Genomic DNA, 21,299 nt, shown 5'->3' on the forward strand with positions numbered 1-21,299 from the left:
ACAAAACGAAAACTAAATAGATTAACACAAAGTAACCTTTCGCTCGTTATGACGCCATGTCGCTCTCGCAGTATAGATTATTATATTTCGTGTTTATCACTTTATGAAATTGTATATCACGTTTTTATATAAAAGAAATATATATGAATGAATTACAAAATTAAAACTAAATAGATCAACACAAACCCACGCAAAGTAACCTTTCGCTCGTTATGACGTCATGTCGCTCTCCAAGTACAAAAATCTTATCAACTGTTATATTTCATGTTTATCACTTTATGAAATTATATTTCACGTTTTTTACATAAAAGAAATATATTCGAATTAACTACAAAATGAAAAATATATAGATTAACAAAAAACCACGCAATGTAATCTTTCGCTCGTTATGACGTTATGTCGCTCTCGCAATACAAAAATCTTATAAACTGTCATATTTCGTGTTTGTTACTTTATGAAATTGTATTTCACGTTTTTTATATAAAAGAAATATATTTGAATACATTACAAAATGAAAACTAAATAGATTAACTCAAACCCACGCAAAGTAACCTTTCGCGCGTTATGACGTCATGTAGTACAAAAATCTTATAAACTGTTATATACTGTGTTTATCACTTTATGATATTATATTTCTCGTTTTTTATATGAAATAAATATATTTGAATAAATTACAAAATGAAAACTAAATAGATTAACACAAACTCAAGCAAAATAACCTTTCGCGCGTCATGACGTCATGTCACTCTCGCAGTACAAGAATCTCATAAACTGTTATATCTCGTGTTTATCACTTTATGAAATTATTTTTCACGTTTTTTATGTAAAAGAAATATATTTGAATAAATTACAAAATGAAAACTAAATAGATTGACACAAACCCACACAAAGTAACCTTTCGCGCGATGTGACGTCATGTCGCTCTCGCAATACAAAAATCTTATAAACTGTTATATCTCGTGTATATCACTTTATGAAAATATGTTTCACGTTTTTATATAAAAGAAATATGTTTGACTTAAAAAAATGAAAACTAAATAGATTAACACAAACCCACGCAAAGTAACCTTTCAATCATTATGACGTCATGTCGCTCTCGCAGTACAAAAATCTCGTAAACTGTTATATTTCGTGTTCATCACTTTATTTGATTATATTTCACGTATTTTATATAAAATGAATATATTTGAATAAATTACAAAATGAAAACTAAATAGATTAACACAAACTCTCTCAAAAGTAGCCTATCGCGCGTTATGACGTAATGTCGCTCTCGCAGTCCCAAAATCTCATACACTGTTATATTTCGTGTTTATCACTTTATTATATTGTATATAACGTTTTTATATAAAAAAATATATTTGAATAGATTACAAAATGAAAACTAAATAGATTAACACAAACCCATGCAAAGTAACCTTTCGCACGTTATGACGTCATGTCGCTCTCGCAGTACTAAAGTCTTATAAACTGTTATATTTCGTGTTTATCACTTTATGAAATTGTGTTTTACGTTTTTAATATAAAAGAAATATATATGAATAAATTACACAATGAAAGCTAAATAGATTAACACAAACCCACGCCAAGTAACCTTTCGCACGTTATGACGTCATGTCGCTCTAGCAGTACAATTTTTTTATAAACTGTTATATTTTGTGTTTATCATTTTATGAAATTATATTTCACGTTACTTATATAGAAGAAATATATTCTAATAAGCAACAAAATGAAAGCTAAATAGATTAACACAAACCCACGCAATGTAACCTTTCGCTCGTTATGACGTCATGTCGCTCATGCAATACAATAATCTCATAAACTATTATATCTCGTGTTTACCACTGTATGAAATTATATTTCACGTTTTTTTTACATAAAATAAAAATATATTTGAATAAATTGCAACATGAAAACTAACAAACACGCGCAAAGTAACCTTTCGCACGTTATGACGTCATGTCGCTCTCGCAGTACAAAAATCTTATAAACTGTTATATCTCGTGTTTATCACTTTATGAAATTATTTTTCACCTTTTTTATATAATAGAAATATGTTTGACTTTAAAAAATGAAAATTAAATAGATTAACACAAACCCACACAAAGTAACCTGTCGTGCGTTATGACGTCATTTTGCTCTCGCAGTACAAAAATCTCATAAACTGTTATATTTCGTGTTTATCACTTTATGAAATCATTTCACGTTTTTTATATAAAAGAAATTTGTTTGAATAAATTACAAAATAAAAAAAATCTCATAAACTGTTACATTTCGTGTTTATCACTTTATGAAATTATATTTCACGATTTTTATATAAAAGAAATATATTTGAATAAATTACGAAATGAAAACTAAAGAGATTAGCACAAACCCACGCAAAGTAACCTTTTGTGCGTCATGACGTCATGTCGCTCTCGCAGTACGAAAATCTCATTTCGTGTTTATCACTTTATGAAATGATATTTCATTTTTGTATAATAGAAATATATATGAATAAATTTGTTATTACGAACATATATGTATACTAGCCAAATTACCCGCGCGTTGTCGCAAGTTCATGAATAGTCCTTAACGTAACCACACCCCATCTTAACCCTTAACCCTAACCAAAATATATTCTTTTTAAATTAAATATAGTTATCCAAGTACCTGGAGGGATAAGGTATCAGAAACTTTCAACACCTCGGTTTATGTTAAGTCCACCAATCAAGGACGACATTGCCTAAATGGATCAAGCGAGCGAGTGCCCTCAGAGGTACAAGAGTTCGACAAAAGTTGCCTTTGTTAGAAGAGCCCCCACCCACACACTGCAACAACTGGAGGGCCGTGCACTCAGAGTTGGAAAGGAAGGGCCACGCAAGTCCTCATCAACAACGGATTTGCCAACAAAGATATTGAAAAAATAACTAGGAAGGTAGTGGGCACGTGATACCTAAAAAAGGAAGATGACCAAGCACCAAAAAATATCATTAATATACTTTATAAATCATTCTTCTCCACGGCATACAAGGCAGATGAGAGAATTATGAAGCAAATAATCAGAAGGAACACCAAGCCGACTTCCGCAGACACCAAAATTGTTTTTACCATATATTACCAAAATAAGAAGACATCAAGCCTATTCATCAAGAACAACAACAAGCCCATCAACGATAAATTTCAGAGATCTCATGCCATATATAGGTATACGTGTAACCTTGGGGACTGCGCAGCCCAACCTTCTTCCTATATTGGCATGACCACCATGAAGCAGGTGCTCCTAAGAGTCACTCCAAAGATACTCAGCACACCATCTTAAGACGAAGGGAAACCCTGGTCGGTCAACAACACGGAAATTTTAGCCACTGGTCACCAAGACCCTACAAGACTACCTATCCTGGAGGCTCTGTTCATAAAAGATCTTTTCCCAAATCTCAATATACAAGCCCATGACCTGCAAGCGTTACCTAGCGTTAGGAGGTCGTCCGCCCATTACGGTGCTGGGGGGCAAACTGATGACGTCACGCACCGCTCAGCCAATGGGAGGACAGACCGTACCTAACCCGCAGCAATCCAGCCAATCACCATCCACCTTCCGGATAAAAAAGTTACCGATATTCATGGAATCTCCATTACCAGAGCCAGCTTATCCTCGCAACCAGGCTCTAACTCTTTCGTATGCGGACGACACTAACCACATAAGCAGACACAAAACGCTGCAGGGAGCGTTACACGTAATGCAAAACATCCTAGACGGGGCACACGCGTGGGAGCAACAGTGGCGCATTAAGACCAACGCGTCGAAATGCAATGCTGTATACTTCTGCTGCAAACGAACCAACAGAACAATCACAAACACTCCTTTTAAAATAAACAACACAAACATCCCAGCGAAGGACCATACCCGTGTGCTGGGTAGCACACTTGATAGTGGCCTTACCTGGACCCCACACTTCCGCAAGCAGGGAGCGAAGGCTAGGGCTGTGCTGGGTAAGCTCAGACGCTTCAAAACTGCAACACTGAGAACCAAACGTCGATTGTACCTAGCCCTCGTCAGACCGATTCTGTGCCAGTCCCCGGGACTAAGCCAGCTGACATGTGCCACTAATAACTACGAGCATCAGAAGGTTCAGAATGCCGCTGCCCAGTTCATCACGGGCTCGCGATGGAGCGACTTCAGAACCACTGAGTCTCTACACCAAATTTCCAACATCCGTCCACTCAACCAACACAAACACAAACTTCACTCAAGACACCTAGAAAAACTGCACGACAAACACTAACATCTGATACAACATGTTACACCTAGACCACACCGTACAGACTATCTGTCAGCAGCGCCCGTCCCACGTGCGGTGTACACGATAAGACGTGTATAACCGTACCTACAAGTAACACACCCCTTCACCAGCTTGACTGGTGATTGCCGCAATAATGTAATAATAATAATAGTAATGGTAATAATGTGAATAATGATAATAATAATAATATCGCTACTATTGGCTACTCAAACCCAACCTGGGGTAAAACAGGAATTCTCATGCCTTACCTGGGGCTTATCAGGAACGCCCTCTACACGCGGGAAGTGAAATTTACTCACTAACCGTAAATTACACACACACACCTCTCACGAACATAGCCGCATCCCACGCACAAACATATACACTTCCTTTTTCTTCGACTAAAATTCGTTTCCTTTCTCACTTTCTCTTATACTACATCTTCTCATTTCAGTTTACCTCCCACTAAAGATTTTTCCGTTTTTCCCCCTTTCTCTCCTACTACGTCTCCTACCATTTTCCAAACTTTCGTTGGTGATATAATCTGCTCTTCCTCCCGGCATTGGCGCCGCCGCCCAAGTTCCTAGCCCAGTTCTCCTAAGCCACGACAACAAATAAGCCCCTAATCGCTCGCAATTCGCCCGGTGGCAATAGTCCTCTTTTATACACTACTATCTTTTCATTTTCCTACAGACATTCTTCCCCTCCCACAAAACCCGATCCCGCGCAAGCGAGGTGGTCTTTCCTTGGAATCCAGAATCCAGAATCCTCAGCTGTCATTTGTTGAGCGAATCGACACCTGCCTCAGTCTGGATACTTAACCTCAGCAGGGCAGGAATTTTAAAACCCCAGTAATGTTAAGCATATTTGTGGGTGAGCAAAAATAAAAAATAAATAAAATAAACCAAAATGAATGTTACCCTGGTACTCACACCTCATTAGAGTGTCACTATGGTGGGTATGAATTCACCCCCAAACTAACAAGAAGAGACACTGCTAAGTTACTTTTTACTGGTATTAAACTCAGTTGAAAAATGCCATATATTTTCCATATAGTACCAAAGTTGTGTCATCTAAACCTGCTGGGGTTTTATAATGCTGGGGTATCGTCCTGCCTCTGCTGGGGTTTTGTCCGTTTGGAGCACTGGGTTTTGTCCGTGCAGCCCTCAGCTTTGCCAGTGGCTAAACCCCACCATTTCACGAAACAATTGAAGAAATCCACAAAAGAATCAACAAACAACCTCTCAACATTACACACCACCGTATGTGGGATCAAATCTGGGGCAAATTATTTGAAGACCCCACTACCCCAGAGCATCCGAAAGCAAGCGAACGACAAGAGGAAAGAGTACAGCCCCATGCATGGAGGCCACAGAGTCTACCAAGAACCCAGACGTTACCGCCACAACCGGTATACATTGCATCAGACCAACCTAGTGGTTAAGTAAACTGAAATGAAACTAAACAAGGAAAAAGAAACTATTCTAGCTAGCTTAGCTACTCCCAACGAATACACAAGGAGTGTCGTCCCACTCTTTCCCATACACACTGTATTTCCTTTCCAACTTTCAGGCCACAGCCCTCTTTATTGTTACCAGGGAATCCACGAACTCTACCTCGAAATGCATGCCACGACTCTCTTTTGACAGTACTCATTGCAATTTCAAAGGTGTATTGACTTCAACATTCTCCTTACTTGCGGACTAGTAAATATACCACACTAAACTTTGAACTCTCATATTTTTGGAAAGAGTAGACGAATCTCTTGAAATGCTCTTCTACCTTGAACTAATGCTTTTACAAACTGTTTGACCAAACCAAGATTTATATGAAGTGGGTATAGCAACACTTTGGTAAGGTCAACAAGAGGCTGTCTAATAACATTGAGTTTTCCTGGCTAGTAGTGTTCATTATCAGCTCGACTGTCCCATAGGCAAAGAAAACATGACTACTTGGTGTATACATCCTGTAATCTAAGTAAGAAGGCAATGATTTTAAAGTCACCACAAATATCCCATGAAATGCTATATTTTCATATTTCTAACATTAACTTAGTAATGAGCAACTCTGTTCATTGCTACAGTAAACAGTTTTAAGCGTACAAGCATTAAACCACTTGAAACATGTAATGATGAAGATAATGTCCCATGCCGGCCATGTTGGAAAAAAGACTGCCAGTGTCTTAATGGGCAGAGTTCGAGATGGTCCTTTATCTGAAACTCTTCATAAGATTGAGACTCTAGTCTAACGTCATTCTGTCATGTTTCATGCTTTTAACCCAATTTGAACAATCACATGATATTTTATCACTTATCCGCTCGGAAATCCACTCTTATAAACCCTTATTTTAATAGAAATATGAACATTACCATGTTGGAATCGACAATTTATGAAAGGGAATGGGTGGACTAGAAAAATTACTTTACCCATTGCATTTTGATCTTACATGCCAGGCGATGTACTCGTATGTGGGTCTCACCAAATGTCGACCAACGCCGACCAAAACCACACAATGACGGTTTTTGCTCAAATGCATAATTTATATATAAAAAGTAGCATATGGTTGCATTTTTCTACCTATTTTATTTGAAATGTGTGATTTCCATGTAAAATGATCAAAGAGAAGTTACGTTTTTATCTTCTGCAAAATTATCAACCTCCGACCAAAAGCCGTCATTGTTGGGGTTTTGGTCGCCGTTGGTCGGCGGCTGTTAATTTTGAAGAGGATTAAAACGTAACTTCTCTTTGGTCATTTTACATGGAAATCACACATTTTAAAGAAAATATGTCAAATAATGCAACCATATGCTAGTTTTTATATCAAATTATATATTTGAGCAAAAGCCGTCATTGTTTGGTTTTGGTCGACTTTGGTCGGCGGTTGGTAATTTTGCAGAGGATAAAAACAACTTCTCTTTGATCATTTTACGTGGAAATCACACATTTCAAAGAAAATAGATAAAATAATGCAACCATATGCTATTTTTATATCAAATTATGCATTTGAGCAAAAGCAGTCATTGTTTGGGTTTGGTCGACGTGTAGTGAGACCGCTCGTATGTTATTTGTTTACATTCATCTTGACGGGCCGCCACTTCGTCTTCTACATGTTATAAGTAAGTAAATTTATTTGGCAAAGAATCAATGTACATGAGGTGAAAAAATACAATAACTCATATTTCGATATAATAATTACAAAATTGCCGAGGATAACATAAAAAAGCATGTACGCTTATTTCCATTGTGGTCCTCATTAGATTGTTATTCTTTATAATTCTACAATAAGTTACACAGACAACATATTTAGGGGGTTAAGGGGACCAGAGACCGTCATTTCGTATCAATTGAATACAAATATATGCTTTATGGTATGAGCAGTTACTTAGTATATACTAAAAAGAATCTTTGAGATTCCTAGGACATCTGTGATATCCAGAAGTGGCATAGAATTTAGAAGCACAACATGCACGCAGGTAATAAGTGTTATATTATTAATTAAGGACGCTCGACAATCGTGTAGGTGTATTTATTGTATGGTGGAGGTTATTTTCCTTGTCTGTTCGTCACTTGATGTTGCCTGGTTTCATGTCAGTTCTGATCGAATATGGGCACTTCCAATTTGGTAGTCAGAATGAAGTCTTGTCAAAACTCTCATCTATTGTTTACATTCTCGCATGCAACGACCATAGATCCTAAGCAACAAATTCGGGAATACGTTTCTAGGGGTAATATATTCTTGGCAACTTCTTTTCATTGCGATGGATGCGGATTGTAGGAGTATCATACATTATTTGGGAGTGGAATACTTCAAATGTATGTCGTGAAATGTCACAGAAAGAACCATAGGTTCACTCAATATTTGTAATTTATATCGGAAGGTTCCAGGAGCAGTCATTCACCATAACCTAACCCCCCCCCCCGCCCAAATGCTTCATATTGTAGTCGTAATGTACAAGCATGAATATGTTGTATATATACTCATAACTCAACAAATCACACCTACCATGCAATTTTTTTTTTTTTTTTTTTTTTTTTTTTTTTCTTTTTTTTTTTTTTTTTTAGTTCAGGGATGAGTTTAACTTAACCTAGCAATAGTTAAGGTTCTGTAGACTTTTTCCTCACTCATTAGATAAATGACAAATATTCTATAGTTTTATTTATGGATGCAGTGTGTTACTTGTGCCAAAATTCAATCATTTACCCGCCAATCCTGTGGCTCTGCAATGGGGATGGGTGGGGTGTTGCTGAAATGTTTCCTGACAAATGGAAATCATTAAAGGAATTGCAAGAATCATACATTGATTTCTGACATCCTTGATTATTGGGTGGGTGTAGACACTTGCAAAAATGTTACCAATATTTCTTATTTCAAGTGTTCGCTGCTATTGTACCTTTCATCATACTCTGATTTTAATTTCTTTCTTGTGGCTTCTTTCTCCGTGTAATGTTTACTCATACTCTCCTGTGCCTTATTATTTCCCATTTAATTTTCACTTTAGTAATCACTAGGGAGCCATTTCCAAAAAGGATGACACAGCATATTGAAGATTATAATATACAGGAATATATATATATATATATATATATATATATATATGGATGGGGTGGTGCGAGAGGTGAATGCTAGGGTAGTGGGTCAGGGATTGGAGATGGTTAAAGAAAATGGAGAAAAGTGGGAGGTGAGCCAGCTGCTGTTTGCGGACGACACTGCGCTTGTGGCAGGGTCGGAGGAGGGATTGAGGAAGCTGGTGGCAGAGTTTGGGAGAGTATGTGATAGAAGAAAGCTAAAGATAAATGTGGGTAAAAGTAAGGTGATGAAATGTACAAGGGGTGAAAGTGGCAGTAGACTGGAAGTGAACATTAAGGAGAGCGACTGGAGGAAGTGGATAGTTTTAGATACTTGAGTGCAAGTGTAGCAGGAAAAGGTGGAGTGAAGGTGGTGGTAGAATGTAGATTGAGAGAAGCGAGTAAATGCCTTGGTGGATTAAAGAGTGTAATGAGGAATAGACATTTAGGAATGGATGCGAAGAGGAGACTGTATGAAGGAGTGATTGTGCCAACAGCACTGTATGGGGCAGAAACGTGGAACATAAGAGAAGAAGAGAGAAAGAGTTTGAATGTGTTTGAGATGAGGTGTCTGAGAAGTATGGTGGGGGCTACTAGGCTGGATAGAGTGAGAAATGAGGAGGTGAGGAGGAGAACAGGGGTGAAAAAGGAGCTGGGAGATAGGGTTGATGAAAGAATATTAGGATGGTTTGGACACATGGAAAGAATGAGTGAAGAAAGAGTAGTAAAAGAGGTATGGAAGGCAGATGTGGAGGGAGTGAACATGAGGGGACGTCCTAGGATGAGGTGGATGGATGGGGTGAAGGGGGCTTTGGGGAAGAGGGGAATGTCTGTTGAGGAAGGAAGGGAGAGGACGGAAGACAGAGGTGAGTGGAGAATGGTTGTATATGGATGATGTTGTGATTGCATGAGGAGGAATGGGCGGGGTGGGTGGGGGGTGGGGTAGTATGAGTGAGTAAATTTTGACGCAGCCCGAAGGGATTTCTCCCCGTCCTCTCCTTATATGCAAGGGGGGACGGAGAGGGGGGACTCGCCGATTAAATGAAGCGGCCTTGGTGTGGATGTGCTGTGTCTTGCGACACTGCTTCTAACCCAGGGCGGTGGGCAAGGTGCAGGGATGACCCGTCATCCAGGAGGTGCTCAGATGAGAGGGAGGGTGGGAGGGGTGTGGAGTGTATTTAGGGATGAAATGGGTGGGAGTGTTTTTATGCCTTTCCCTTTTTGGCTACCTCCCTTGAAAGGGGGAAAAAGCCTTGGTATATGTATGATGTATATATATATATATATATATATATATATATACATATATATATATATATATATATATATACATATGAGTGTGTGTGTGTGTGTGTGTGTGTGTGTGTGTGTGTGTGTGTGTGTACTAGACTGAATGGGTCCCAGTGATTAGAGATACATTTTAACAACCAAAATGCACTTTAATTCTAAGCCATCAAAGGCCAGCATGCTGAAATTGAAATTTGGTACTTCCCAGGACTCGAACCCGGCATCCTCATAACAAGTGCAACAGTGACTTTTCAACTGGGCTATCAAGAGAGATATAAGTTCAGCGCATTATTTCTTATATATTTGTATGCTCGAGTTACATACACCTATATGAAATTTTGTGTTCAACCCATCTACACTAAGATAGTACAATTGGAAGTGCAGTATACAAACATGGGAATATATTTGTACAACACTGTGTTGTACAAATACTTTCCCGCATTCGTATACTTCCATGCTGGCCTTTGATGGCTTACAATCAAAGTGCATTGTGGTTGTCAAAATGTATGTGTATATATATATATATATATATATATATACATATATATATATATATACACATATATATATATATATACATATATGAATATATATATAACAAAAAGCTGAAAGTGAATCATATTTTTCACTTCTAATGAAACCAAGAAAAAACAAATACCTGTATTTCTTGCTGATTTACAACACAAACAAAACCTAGTTGTATCCTCACCTTGATTGCCTGGAGGTTTATATCTTTTTGTACTTCTGCCCTCTGTTGGCCATCTCCAATAGTTTCTTGTTGGCCAGAAGTGTTTTGTATATAGTTGTGCACTCTTCCAAATGGTTTCTCTCATTCCTCCAAGCTGATGTCATCATTGAAAAAGCTCATTCCAACTGAGCATTACTGGATGCAATGGAGAATATATAAGCACTCACTTTCTTAAGGCTTGTGAATGAGAACTGAGATTTATATTCACTGGACAGTTTGAGATAGCGTTCATCACTGTGGCAATCTACCATTTCAGGAGTAGTAATAATTGTGTCCACAATCCCATACTCTTCATACAAATCCTCCATATTAATATCTGGACGGTTACACGTCTTGACTGCATCACTGAATTCTCCAAAGATACATCACTTGACAGGCCCAATTTTGATACTTTATTGTGATAACTGTTTTCAGAAAGGTCATATCTGTCACTTAAGTACTTTCTGGCCCTTTCATAGAAAACACTGAAAGTTTGTTTTACATTTCTTAGGCACATCTGGACTAAGCTGGCAAAGCTGGGTATTTACTGAATACCCCAAAAAAATAAATCCTTCATTCTTCTCTCAAGCTTGTGTTTCAGGTCAGTCATTAGCTTATATATTGAAATCATGCTGAATGATTTGGCTTCTAGTGCTTCGATAGTGTCTGAGAATAATGTAAGAGTGTGAATGAGGAAGAGGAAATAAATCTCCGACACTTTAGAGTCATTTCTTTCATCTCCGAAGCACTTCCACAGAAGTTCCTTGGGACATTCCTCTTCTCCTAAGCTCTGAAAATAACTTTTTAGGGCTTTCCAGTACTTCAGTATTCAGTCAATTGATGGCAAAAGAGATAGCCATCTAGTTACAACATGTCGCAATAGATTGCATTCATCAGACTCCACAAATTTTGCAGAAGTTCAATTGTTGTGTTCTGCTTGCTGAGATGCTGAAATGGCTGTACCTCTTGAGCACAATATTTTCAATATCAGGGTTTAATTTTCCAGCAGCAAATTTTGATGCATTATGCAAAACATGAGCCAAACAGTTAGCAGCAATAATGTTGTTTTGGGCCAGTTTCAGTTTCTGATAAACACTGTTGTATTTTCCATAGTTTACAGTTGCATTGTCAGCTGTGTATGCCGACACTTTATTCAGATCCAGACCTGACACTTCTAACTTAGACTGTTATAACTGATTTGTGATAGCTTTTGATGATTCATCATTATCAGTATAAAAGTCAAGTAACACATGTTGCACTCCCTCCTCAAAATTAAAGTATCTCAAAAGAATTGGTAAACATGTTGTTGCACCTTTGAAGCATCAGTTGCTACTGTAAAGTGCAAGTCATGTTCTTTTACATATTCCATGTGCTTCTGTACAGAATATGGTGCTGCAATATTTTCACACAGAGCTTTTGCTTTGGTTCTTCCACATGTTACACCTTTTCCTACCAAGGAGTCACTATATACCTCTCTGTCAACTTTCGTTTAGGATTGTCCCCTGTGACAGGAAAAGGTGGAGTGAAGGTGGAGGTAGAATGTAGATTGAGAGAAGCAAGTAAATGCCTTGGTGGATTAAAGAGTGTAATGAGGAATAGGCATTTGGGAATGGATGCTAAGAGGAGACTGTATGAAGGAGTGATTATGCCAACAGCACTGTATGGGGCAGAAACATGGAATATAAGAGAGGAAGAGAGAAGGTGTTTGAATGTGTTTGAGATGAGGTGTCTGAGAAGTATGATGGGGGTTACTAGGCTAGATAGAGTGAGAAATGAGGAGGTGAGGAGAACAGGGGTGGAAAGGGAGCTGGGATATAGGGTTGATGAAAGAATATTAGGATGGTTTGGACACATGGAAAGAAGGAGTGAAGAAAGACTAGTAGAAGAGGTATGGAAGGCAGATGTGGAGGGAGTGAACACATGAGGGGACGTCCTAGGATGAGGTGGATGGATGGGGTGAAGGGCGCTTTGGGGAAGAGGGGAATGTCTGTTGAGGAAGGACGGGAGAGGACAGAAGACAGGGGTGAATGGAGAATGTTTGTATATGGATGATGTTGTGTTTGCATGAGGTGGAATGGGCGGGGGGATGGGGGTGAGGTAGTATGCGTGAGCAAAATTTGACGCAGCCCGAAGGGATTTCTCCCCGTCTTCTCCTTTTATGCAATGGGGGGACGGAGAGGGGGGGGGGGGGTCGCCAATTTAATGAAGTGGCCTTGCTGTGGATGTGCTGTGTCTTGCGACACTGCTTCTGACCCAGGGCAGTGGACAAGGTGCAGGGATGACCCGTCATCCAAGAGGTGCTAAGATGAGAGGGAGGGTGGAGGGGTGTGGAGTGCATTCAGGGATGGCATGGGTGGAAATGATTTTATGCCTTTTCCTTTTTGGCTACCTCCCTTGTAAGGGGGAAAAAGCCTTGGTATATGTATGTATGTATGTATGTATGTCAACTTTCACTGCACAGTCAATGCTCCTATATGACTGGTGATGTTTCACAGTATGATATACTTTACAAAGCTCTGCAGCTGTGATTTTGTCATCCTGAGAGGATCGAGCTGAAGAAATAAATGATAGTAGTGACGAGTTGCCAGCATTGCGAGTGTTAAGTCTACGTTTGTGTGTGGCTGTGTGTCGTTCAACTGCACTCTTCCCCTTACCTGCTACCACATCACAACGACACAGTTTACAAAAAGCATGAAACTCATCCTTTCTTTCATCTCTTTGGCCCAGTCAGAGTTAAACAAAGTCTTTCTTTTCAGCAATTTCAGACTCCTTAACCTCATAAATTAATTGCCAAACCACACTGTACCATGGCCACCTCAGGACTGCAGCCCAATGTATGAAATGTAAATCATGCAATCACACATTCACAACATTGGTCCTGTGCAGTTCCTGTCTACTTCGGCTGCTGAGTTCTGATGTTGACCTTGGCCTGGGTACTCCCACATGATTTAATTGTACGGCATTATTGTATACCTAGGGTTATTTATTTATCTATATATTCTTTGTTAATTTTTTTATTTATTTGTTAATTCATTTATTTTTACCACACCCCAAGAAAGAAGGACAAATGTACGTCTGGCATGAGGTTGTGCCGGATGGAGGACAAAGTGCTCAAAAGGAGGACATCTGGCCACCCTACTAGTCACCTAGGAAATTGAATATCATGTTGATTATATTTACACAATTTACACATAATTCATTTGAAGTGGTTGTTTTCACTGAACTATAAATCAACAAGCTGATTCCTTCGTGGGCCTTGTTATAGTAACTGATGGAAGTGAGGGCTGAATCTGACCCAACATAGTTGTAGGTAGGGACAGGTTAGGATATATTGATTAGAAATCATTTACTTCTCACTCAAAGATGTCATAAATCAATATTTTATATTTTCATTTATAGGATTCTGGTGGTATTAGTGTGAAATTTTACTTGTTTATCCCCAAAATGGGAAAAAAGTGATTTGCTGTAGAAACCAATACAGTATTAGATTATCATAAATCTCTCAAATGTTGATTTATGACATCCATGATTGGTGTGTATTTACCTAGTTGTATTTTACGGGAAGGGGAGCTATGTGTGTGTGTGTGTGTGTGTGTGTGTGTGTGTGTGTGTGTGTGTAGGGGCAGGATCGGAGGTGTTCCCTGACAAATGGACTCCAATAAAGGATTTACAAGAATCACATATCGATTCCTGGCATCTTCGATTATTGGGTGGTTGGCCTCTGAAAAAAATAAAAATAAAATAAAAAAAAGTCCAGTTATCTGTGTTATTGTGTCCATCATACCCCAATTTCCCCCCTTTTTCTTTCTGTTTGTAATATTTATTCATCTGCTCTTGTGACTTGTTATCTATCAATTTTCATTACCTTTTCACTCCTTTTTCCAGTCTCTGTGGTTCTTCATAGTTTTTACATTTGTTCAATCGTCCATTTTTTCTCATTCTTTTCTTTTTAATCTTCTTTGGTATGAATTGTTTGTTATCTTAATTTGTTGCACTTTGGTTAATGTATTTGTATATTTTCGTGATACTCCAAAAATATTAGCAAGCAATAATCTGTATATCGTAATGATTAAAAAATAGTGCCATTCACCATAACCTTGAAAATGAAATATGTTGATTTACAAGATTACTACAGGGCTACTCCCACTGTGCACCTTGTCTTTGTATTTGATGAAAGTGAGGGGTGAATCTCACCTAACCTATAAGTAAATTACTTATCACGCAGAGGGTGCGGGGTTCTTCGAAAAACGGAAAACAAGTGATTTATTGTAAAAATGAATATCAGAATCTCATGAATCTCTCCAACGTTGATTTTTGAAATCCTTGATTGATGTGTGTGTGTAGAGGTCCTCTGCAAAAATGTTTGCAAATATTTCTTGTATCCAGCTGTGGTGTTGTATCCTGAAATTGATTTTTTTTTTCTTGTGGGCTCTATTTCATTGCATTATTTGTTCAGTCTTTCGCTTTATCATTTCCTGAATGATTTTGATCTCAAACGACACCTGATGACTCACACTGGAGAGAAGCCCGTCAAGTGTGACCTGTGTGACCTGTATTTGTTCAACCTTCCATTTCTTTCTTATTTAACCCATTCAACTCTGATGACAAGATGTCTTGTCATTTGGTCAAATAAAACAAAAAATCATAATAAAACAACAAAATGTTTGATGATCAAACAGCACCAGAAAAATATGACGTCATCAGTCCTCCTCGAAGGAGGACTGATGACGTCATATTTTTCTGGTGCTGTTTGATCATCAAACATTTTGTTGTTTTATTATGATTTTTTGTTTTATTTGACCAAATGACAAGACATCTTGTCATCAGAGTTGAATGGGTTAAAAATTCTTGTTATGAAATGTTTATTCCCTTCCCCGATTTCATTTTGATTAATACCCCACTCTACTTGTATTCCTTGGTATCACTCTTATTCCATTCTCTCAAAAACCTAGTTGTCATACTTATTACATATTTACTTTCAGGATGAGAGTAGCTATCAACAATTCCTGGAAAAAAGGTATCTGAAGATTCCCTATATTCGTCATATAAATACAATCTTGTGTCATCTGCGGCACACCTATCTCATGAGTCATCTTAAATATCACACGATGACCCACACTAGAAAGAAACCTTTTCAATGTGACCTGTGTGATGCAGTTTTCTCGACAAAGGTTGATCTTAAACGACACGCGGTGACCCACACTGGAGAGAAGCCTTTCCAATGTGATCTATGTGATGCAACTTTCACACAAAAGAGTAGTCTCAAACGACACGTGGTGACCCACACAGGAGAGAAGCCTTTCCAGTGTGAGCTATGTGATGCAACTTTCACACAAAAGAGTCATCTCAAATATCACATAATGACCCACACTGGAGAGAAGCCTTTCAAGTGTGACCTGTGTGATGCAGCTTTTTCAGGAGGGACTGGTCTCAAATATCACATAATGACCCACACTGGAGAGAAGCCTTTCAAGTGTGACCTGTGTGATGCAGCTTTCTCAGGAAAGGGTAGTTTCAAAGGACACATGATGACCCATACCAGAGAGAAGCCTTTCAAATGTGACCTGTGTGATGCAGCTTTCTCACAAAAGGGTTGTCTCAAACAACACCTGATGACCCATACCAGAGAGAAGCCTTTTAAGTGTGGCCTGTGTGATGCGGCTTTTCCACGAAAGGTTGATCTCAAACGACACCTGATGACTCACACTGGAGAGAAGCCCGTCAAGTGTGACCTGTGTGATGCAGCTTTCGTAGCAAAGGGTGATCTTACACGACACAGAGTTTCACACACCAGAGAGAAGCATTTCGAGTGTAGCATGTGTGATGCGTCTTTCTCACGAAAGAATGATTTCAGAAGACACATGATGATCCACACAGGAGAGAAGCCTTTCCAGTGTGACCTGTGTGATGCAGCTTTTACACAAAAGAGTCATCTCAAATATCACATAATGACCCACACTGGAGAGAAGCCTTTCAAGTGTGACCTGTGCGATGCAGCTTTCTTACAAAAGAGTCATCTCAAACAACATGTGGTGACCCACGCTGGAGAGAAGCCTTTCAAGTGTGACCTGTGTGATGCAGCTTTCTCACAAAAGGGTAATCTCAAACAACACGTGGTGACCCATAGTGGAGAGAAGCCTTTCAAGTGTGACCTGTGTGATGCAGCTTTCTCAGAACCAAGTAAACTTAGACATCATGTGGTGACCCACACTGGAGAGGAGCCTTTTCAGCTTTCGCACGGAGGACTTATTTCAAACGTCACGTAATGACTCGCACTTCCTCACAAAAAGTTGATCTCGTGTGTTGCATGATGACTTATGCTGGTGAGAGGCCTTTCCAGTGTGACCTGAGTGATCTAACTTTCCTGTATGATGGTACTTTCAGCTATTAAGTACTGATCCACTGTTATAAACCAGTTGGGTTGATGGGTTATCACGTGCATACTGTCAGTTGAAATCTTAATTTATTTACTCCCAGTTGTGAAGTTATTTGAGTGACCTTTCGCCTATTGTGTAATTGCATTTTTGCTTGTTCCAGTGTGACCTGAGCGATAATATAACTTTCCTGTATGATGGTACTGTCAGCTATTAAGCACTGATTCACTGTTATAAACCAATTGGTTGATGGATTTTCATGTGCATAGTGTCAAATGAAATATTAATTGATTTACTTTCAGTTGTGAAGTTATTTGAGTGACCATTGGCCTATTGCATAATGTGTTTTTGCTTGTTCTTTTTTTTTCAAAATTCCTAAGTGTTCCATCAAGTGCATGAATATTTTTGCAATTACAAAAAAAAAACATTGAAAATATTAGAATATTGTGCAACTGGTGGGTATAGATATTTGTATGTCATGATGGATACAGTTCTGTTTACCTTATTATTGTGTAAAGTAGTTGGGAGTATACGCCATAGTTATTTGTAATCTGTATGGTGAATTGTTGATTTTTAATAAAGAAGAAATTCAATTTGTTTCCTCAGCTTTGTTATTGTTTGTAGCAAGAAGAATTTCTGGAGTCTAGTAGATTTGATTGTAGCTGTTCTTCTTTAGTACCTCCTGAGACAGAATTTCATGGTCTGATGATTTCTGAAATATATCATGACGCCTTCATGACAAAGGATTACAAAGGCGGAGCATGCCGACGGGAGACCTTGTGGTCCGTAACTAGGTCAGATGTGGAAAAAAGTAATGACAATAAATAAAAACATAATAATATAGATAATAATAAATGCATAGGTATATTCAAATGAGAAAAAAACCACATTAATAATAAATGATAATAAATTGACAGATATCTAATAATGTGAATCAAGTAAATAACAATCAGACATGATAACAAAGGTGAATGATATAGAATAAGTGACAGTTTTTACAGCATCTTGCTTAGGTATTTATCTAAATGATTCTTAAATCTTCGAACTGAACTGCATTGCACTTCCTCTGCAGGACGTTTATTTCATTCATTAACTACATTATTTGTGCCCGGAATAGCTTGTTCGTGGCGTTTAGTAGCAGTTGTGCATGTACTTGTTCCCTCTTGACTCTTGTATAATGACATGATAGATGCAGGTCGAGTTGTGATGTCTTTTTTTCTGTTAAATTTGTTGTTTTCGTGAAATTTACATATTTTGTGACGCATATCGGTTTACAATTAATCTTTATACAAGCATTTGGTGGAGGGCAATCATTTTCACGTGATAATCTTCGTTATGAGAACTTTTGTGTCAGATGATTTCTGATAAGTATCATGACGCCTCCATGGCCTCTGGTGTCTCTGTCAGTACTGTATTAAACGTAATTGTTGATTGGCGTTTCTGCATCTATCATGTCATTATACAAGTGATTCTTAGCCAATATACACTATAGCTTCTTCGATGGTGAGCTCAGAGTGTGTAGTGATTGGTTTGTTATGTTGTCCTTTTCCATTTAATTGATACAATAGTGTAAGACTCGCGAATCACTCATTCAAAACTAGACTCTTTTCACCGAATCTGGTGAATCGTGTCATCGTTTCCATTAAATCGTTTACTTGGAGTTTGTTAACACCCTAGCATTATGTATATGTCGGTTGTTGTTGTTGTTGTCGTTCCCTAGACTGTCTGTCCGATCAGTCCCGTCTCCCCAAGGAATGCCATATAGAGTGTATGTTGTGTTGTTTGCGTGCATGATTGTGTATAATGCAGTCTTCCATTATGTGTTGTATGGTATGGGGTGAAGTGTTACATCCTGGGCAGCTGTTCACAACGCGGTCATCCAGCCTCTTCTGGTAGCTTAGAAGTGCTGGGTGGTGACCGCACCGCAGTCTGGCCAAGTGGACTCAGAAGGGTGGATATCAGGGGGTCTGGCATGCAACAGTGTGTTGTCTTTCAGTGTGTTAATGGAGCGGTGAGTGATATGATTATGAATATGTTTCCGGAGGCTGGTATTTGATGGTTGTGGAGGAAGAGAAGAGAGTATCTGTGCGTTATAAAGGTCTTTGGGTGTTGTTTTAATGTTTCTTGGTGTGTGTGGGTGTTCTGCTATGTAGTGTAGCGGGTGTGATGTGTTTGTGGTGGCTGCGGCAAGTGTTTGTGTGCCTCTCATGTCGAGGTGGTCCTTGACTTTGAGGGCTTTTGTTTCATGGTGTAAATGGTCTGTAGATGTTGTATTTGTGCAGCCTGTAATTGTTTTAGGGCTTTGTTTTGTATGATTTGAAGGGTGTTGTGGTGTGTCTCACTGAGATTAGGAGCACATGCAGGACTCGCATAATTCATCACTGAGCGTGTGCATTGTTTGTATATTGTTATATTAGTTTCTTTGTTTTGTCCAAATGTTGTTCCAGTGATTGACTTAAGTGCGTTAAGTCCAGGTGTGCATTTGTTTTTTATGTTTGCGATGTGTTGTTTGAAAGACATGGATGTATCGTATGTTACACCAAGAATTTTCGGTGTGTTTGTGTGTGGTATTGGAGTGTTGTTGATGTAGAGATGAGGTATGTATTTGTGTTCTTTTGTCCAGTTGGTGAGAAGTGTTGCTATAGATTTGGTTGGAGCTATTTTGAGTCTGTTTGTGATGAACCATGTGTTGAGTGTATCAAGGTATGGCTGGATTATTTCTACAGCTTTGTCTGTGTTACGATGTGTGCATGTGATTGTTATGTCGTCTGCGTAGGAAGAGATTTGTATTTCTGAGGTGTCTGGTGAGGGTATGTCATGCATGTATAGATGAAATAGTGTGGGGGATAGAACTGAGCTCTGTGGTACTCCGTTCTTAATGTTTCTGATGTGCGATGATTGGCCATTATATGACACGTAAGCATTCCTACCTGCCAGATAATTGGCCAGCCATCTTTTGGTGTTATTGTGCATGTCTGTGTTATGTATTTCATTTGTTAGGTTGTGGTGGGGATAGCATCAAAAGCTTTACTAATGCCTAATGTTATATGAAGTGTTCTGTGGTGGGACCTATCTGAATTGAAGCCATCTAAAATTCTTTGTATGAGGTTTGTCAGAAGAGTGTTTGTGGAGTGTAGTGGCCTAAAACCGTGTTGTGAGTCAGCAAGGGGAATATGTGGTGTGACAAGTTTAAGTATTAGGCGTTCAATGACTTTAGAGGGGGTGCAGAGTAGTGTGATTGGGCGGTGCGATGTTGGGATCATTGGGTCTTTGTTCGGTTTTGGAATGGTGATTATTTTACTATGCTTCCAGATGTCGGGTATAAGGTTGTGTGAATAGCTGTAATTTGCAATGTTTGTGAGTGCGTGTATACCTTGTGGTCCAATGTGTTTTAGGTGGATGTTGCTTATGTTATCAGGGCCACAGGCAGATGAGTGCTTGAGATTATGTATTATGAGTTTTGTCTGACTGTCTATGAAGGGTGTATCGTCTGAGTCTATGGGAAAGTCTTACGTCAAATGGTGCGTTGGTCGTCAGGGTGAGAAGTGAGATAGCTTGTCTGTGCAAAATGACGTATGAGTGCGTTTGCTTGTCTGTTTGAGGGTAGATTATCTGTTGTTGTGATTATTGCTGCGTGAGAGTGTGTAGTGTTACTGTTGGATAGTGTAATGCTGTTGAGTGTTTCGTACAATTTGCTGGTGTTTGTTTTGTGATCAAGTGTATTGAAAAAGTTTTGCCAATTTTGTGTTTTTTTGTTCATGTAAACGATTTAATGTACGACATCCCTTTCTGTAATCATGAGTTGATTTAAAACGTTTTGGCACATTTTATATTCTGGTGGAGGAGGAAGAGGAAGAAGAGGAGGAGGAGGAGGAAGAAGAGGTGGACGAGGAGGAGGAGGAGGAAGAAGAGGTGGACGAGGAGGAGGAGGAGGAGGAGGAAGAAGAGAAGAAGGAGGAGGAGGAAGAAGAGGAGGAGGAGGAGGAGGAAGAAGAGGAGGAGGAAGAAGAGGAGGAGGAGGAAGAAGAAGAAGAGGAGGAGGAGGAAGAAGCAGGAGGAGGAGGAAGAAGAGGAGGAGGAAAG

At 38.9% G+C, this 21,299-nt stretch overlaps 2 protein-coding genes across 3 annotated transcripts in view; both read left to right on the forward strand.

Annotated features, from left to right (window-relative positions):
• LOC143023110 (uncharacterized) overlaps positions 1-21,299 on the forward strand; it is a 353,433-nt gene that overhangs the window by 95,269 nt on the left and 236,865 nt on the right. The window lies entirely within an intron of this gene.
• Positions 7,329-17,984, forward strand: LOC143023308 (uncharacterized). Of its 2 annotated transcripts, none has more exons than XM_076181835.1 (2): positions 7,329-7,378; positions 15,825-17,984. In XM_076181835.1, the coding sequence occupies exon 2, from the start codon at positions 15,927-15,929 to the stop codon at positions 17,106-17,108; it is 1,182 nt and encodes a 393-aa protein (XP_076037950.1). In that variant the 5' UTR covers positions 7,329-7,378; positions 15,825-15,926; the 3' UTR covers positions 17,109-17,984. The 2 variants fall into 2 exon arrangements, with proteins under 2 accessions (XP_076037950.1, XP_076037951.1); XM_076181836.1 differs by lacking the exon at positions 7,329-7,378 and adding an exon at positions 7,575-7,735.

This window comes from Oratosquilla oratoria, unplaced genomic scaffold (assembly GCF_046742065.1).
Source record: "Oratosquilla oratoria isolate Oo_2021 unplaced genomic scaffold, ASM4674206v1 SCAFFOLD45, whole genome shotgun sequence".
NCBI lineage: Eukaryota > Metazoa > Arthropoda > Malacostraca > Stomatopoda > Squillidae > Oratosquilla > Oratosquilla oratoria.

Coding starts and splice junctions, on each gene's coding strand:
- LOC143023308 (XM_076181835.1), top strand. CDS start 15,927: ATGAGTCATCTTAAATATCACACGATGACCCACACTAGAAAGAAACCT.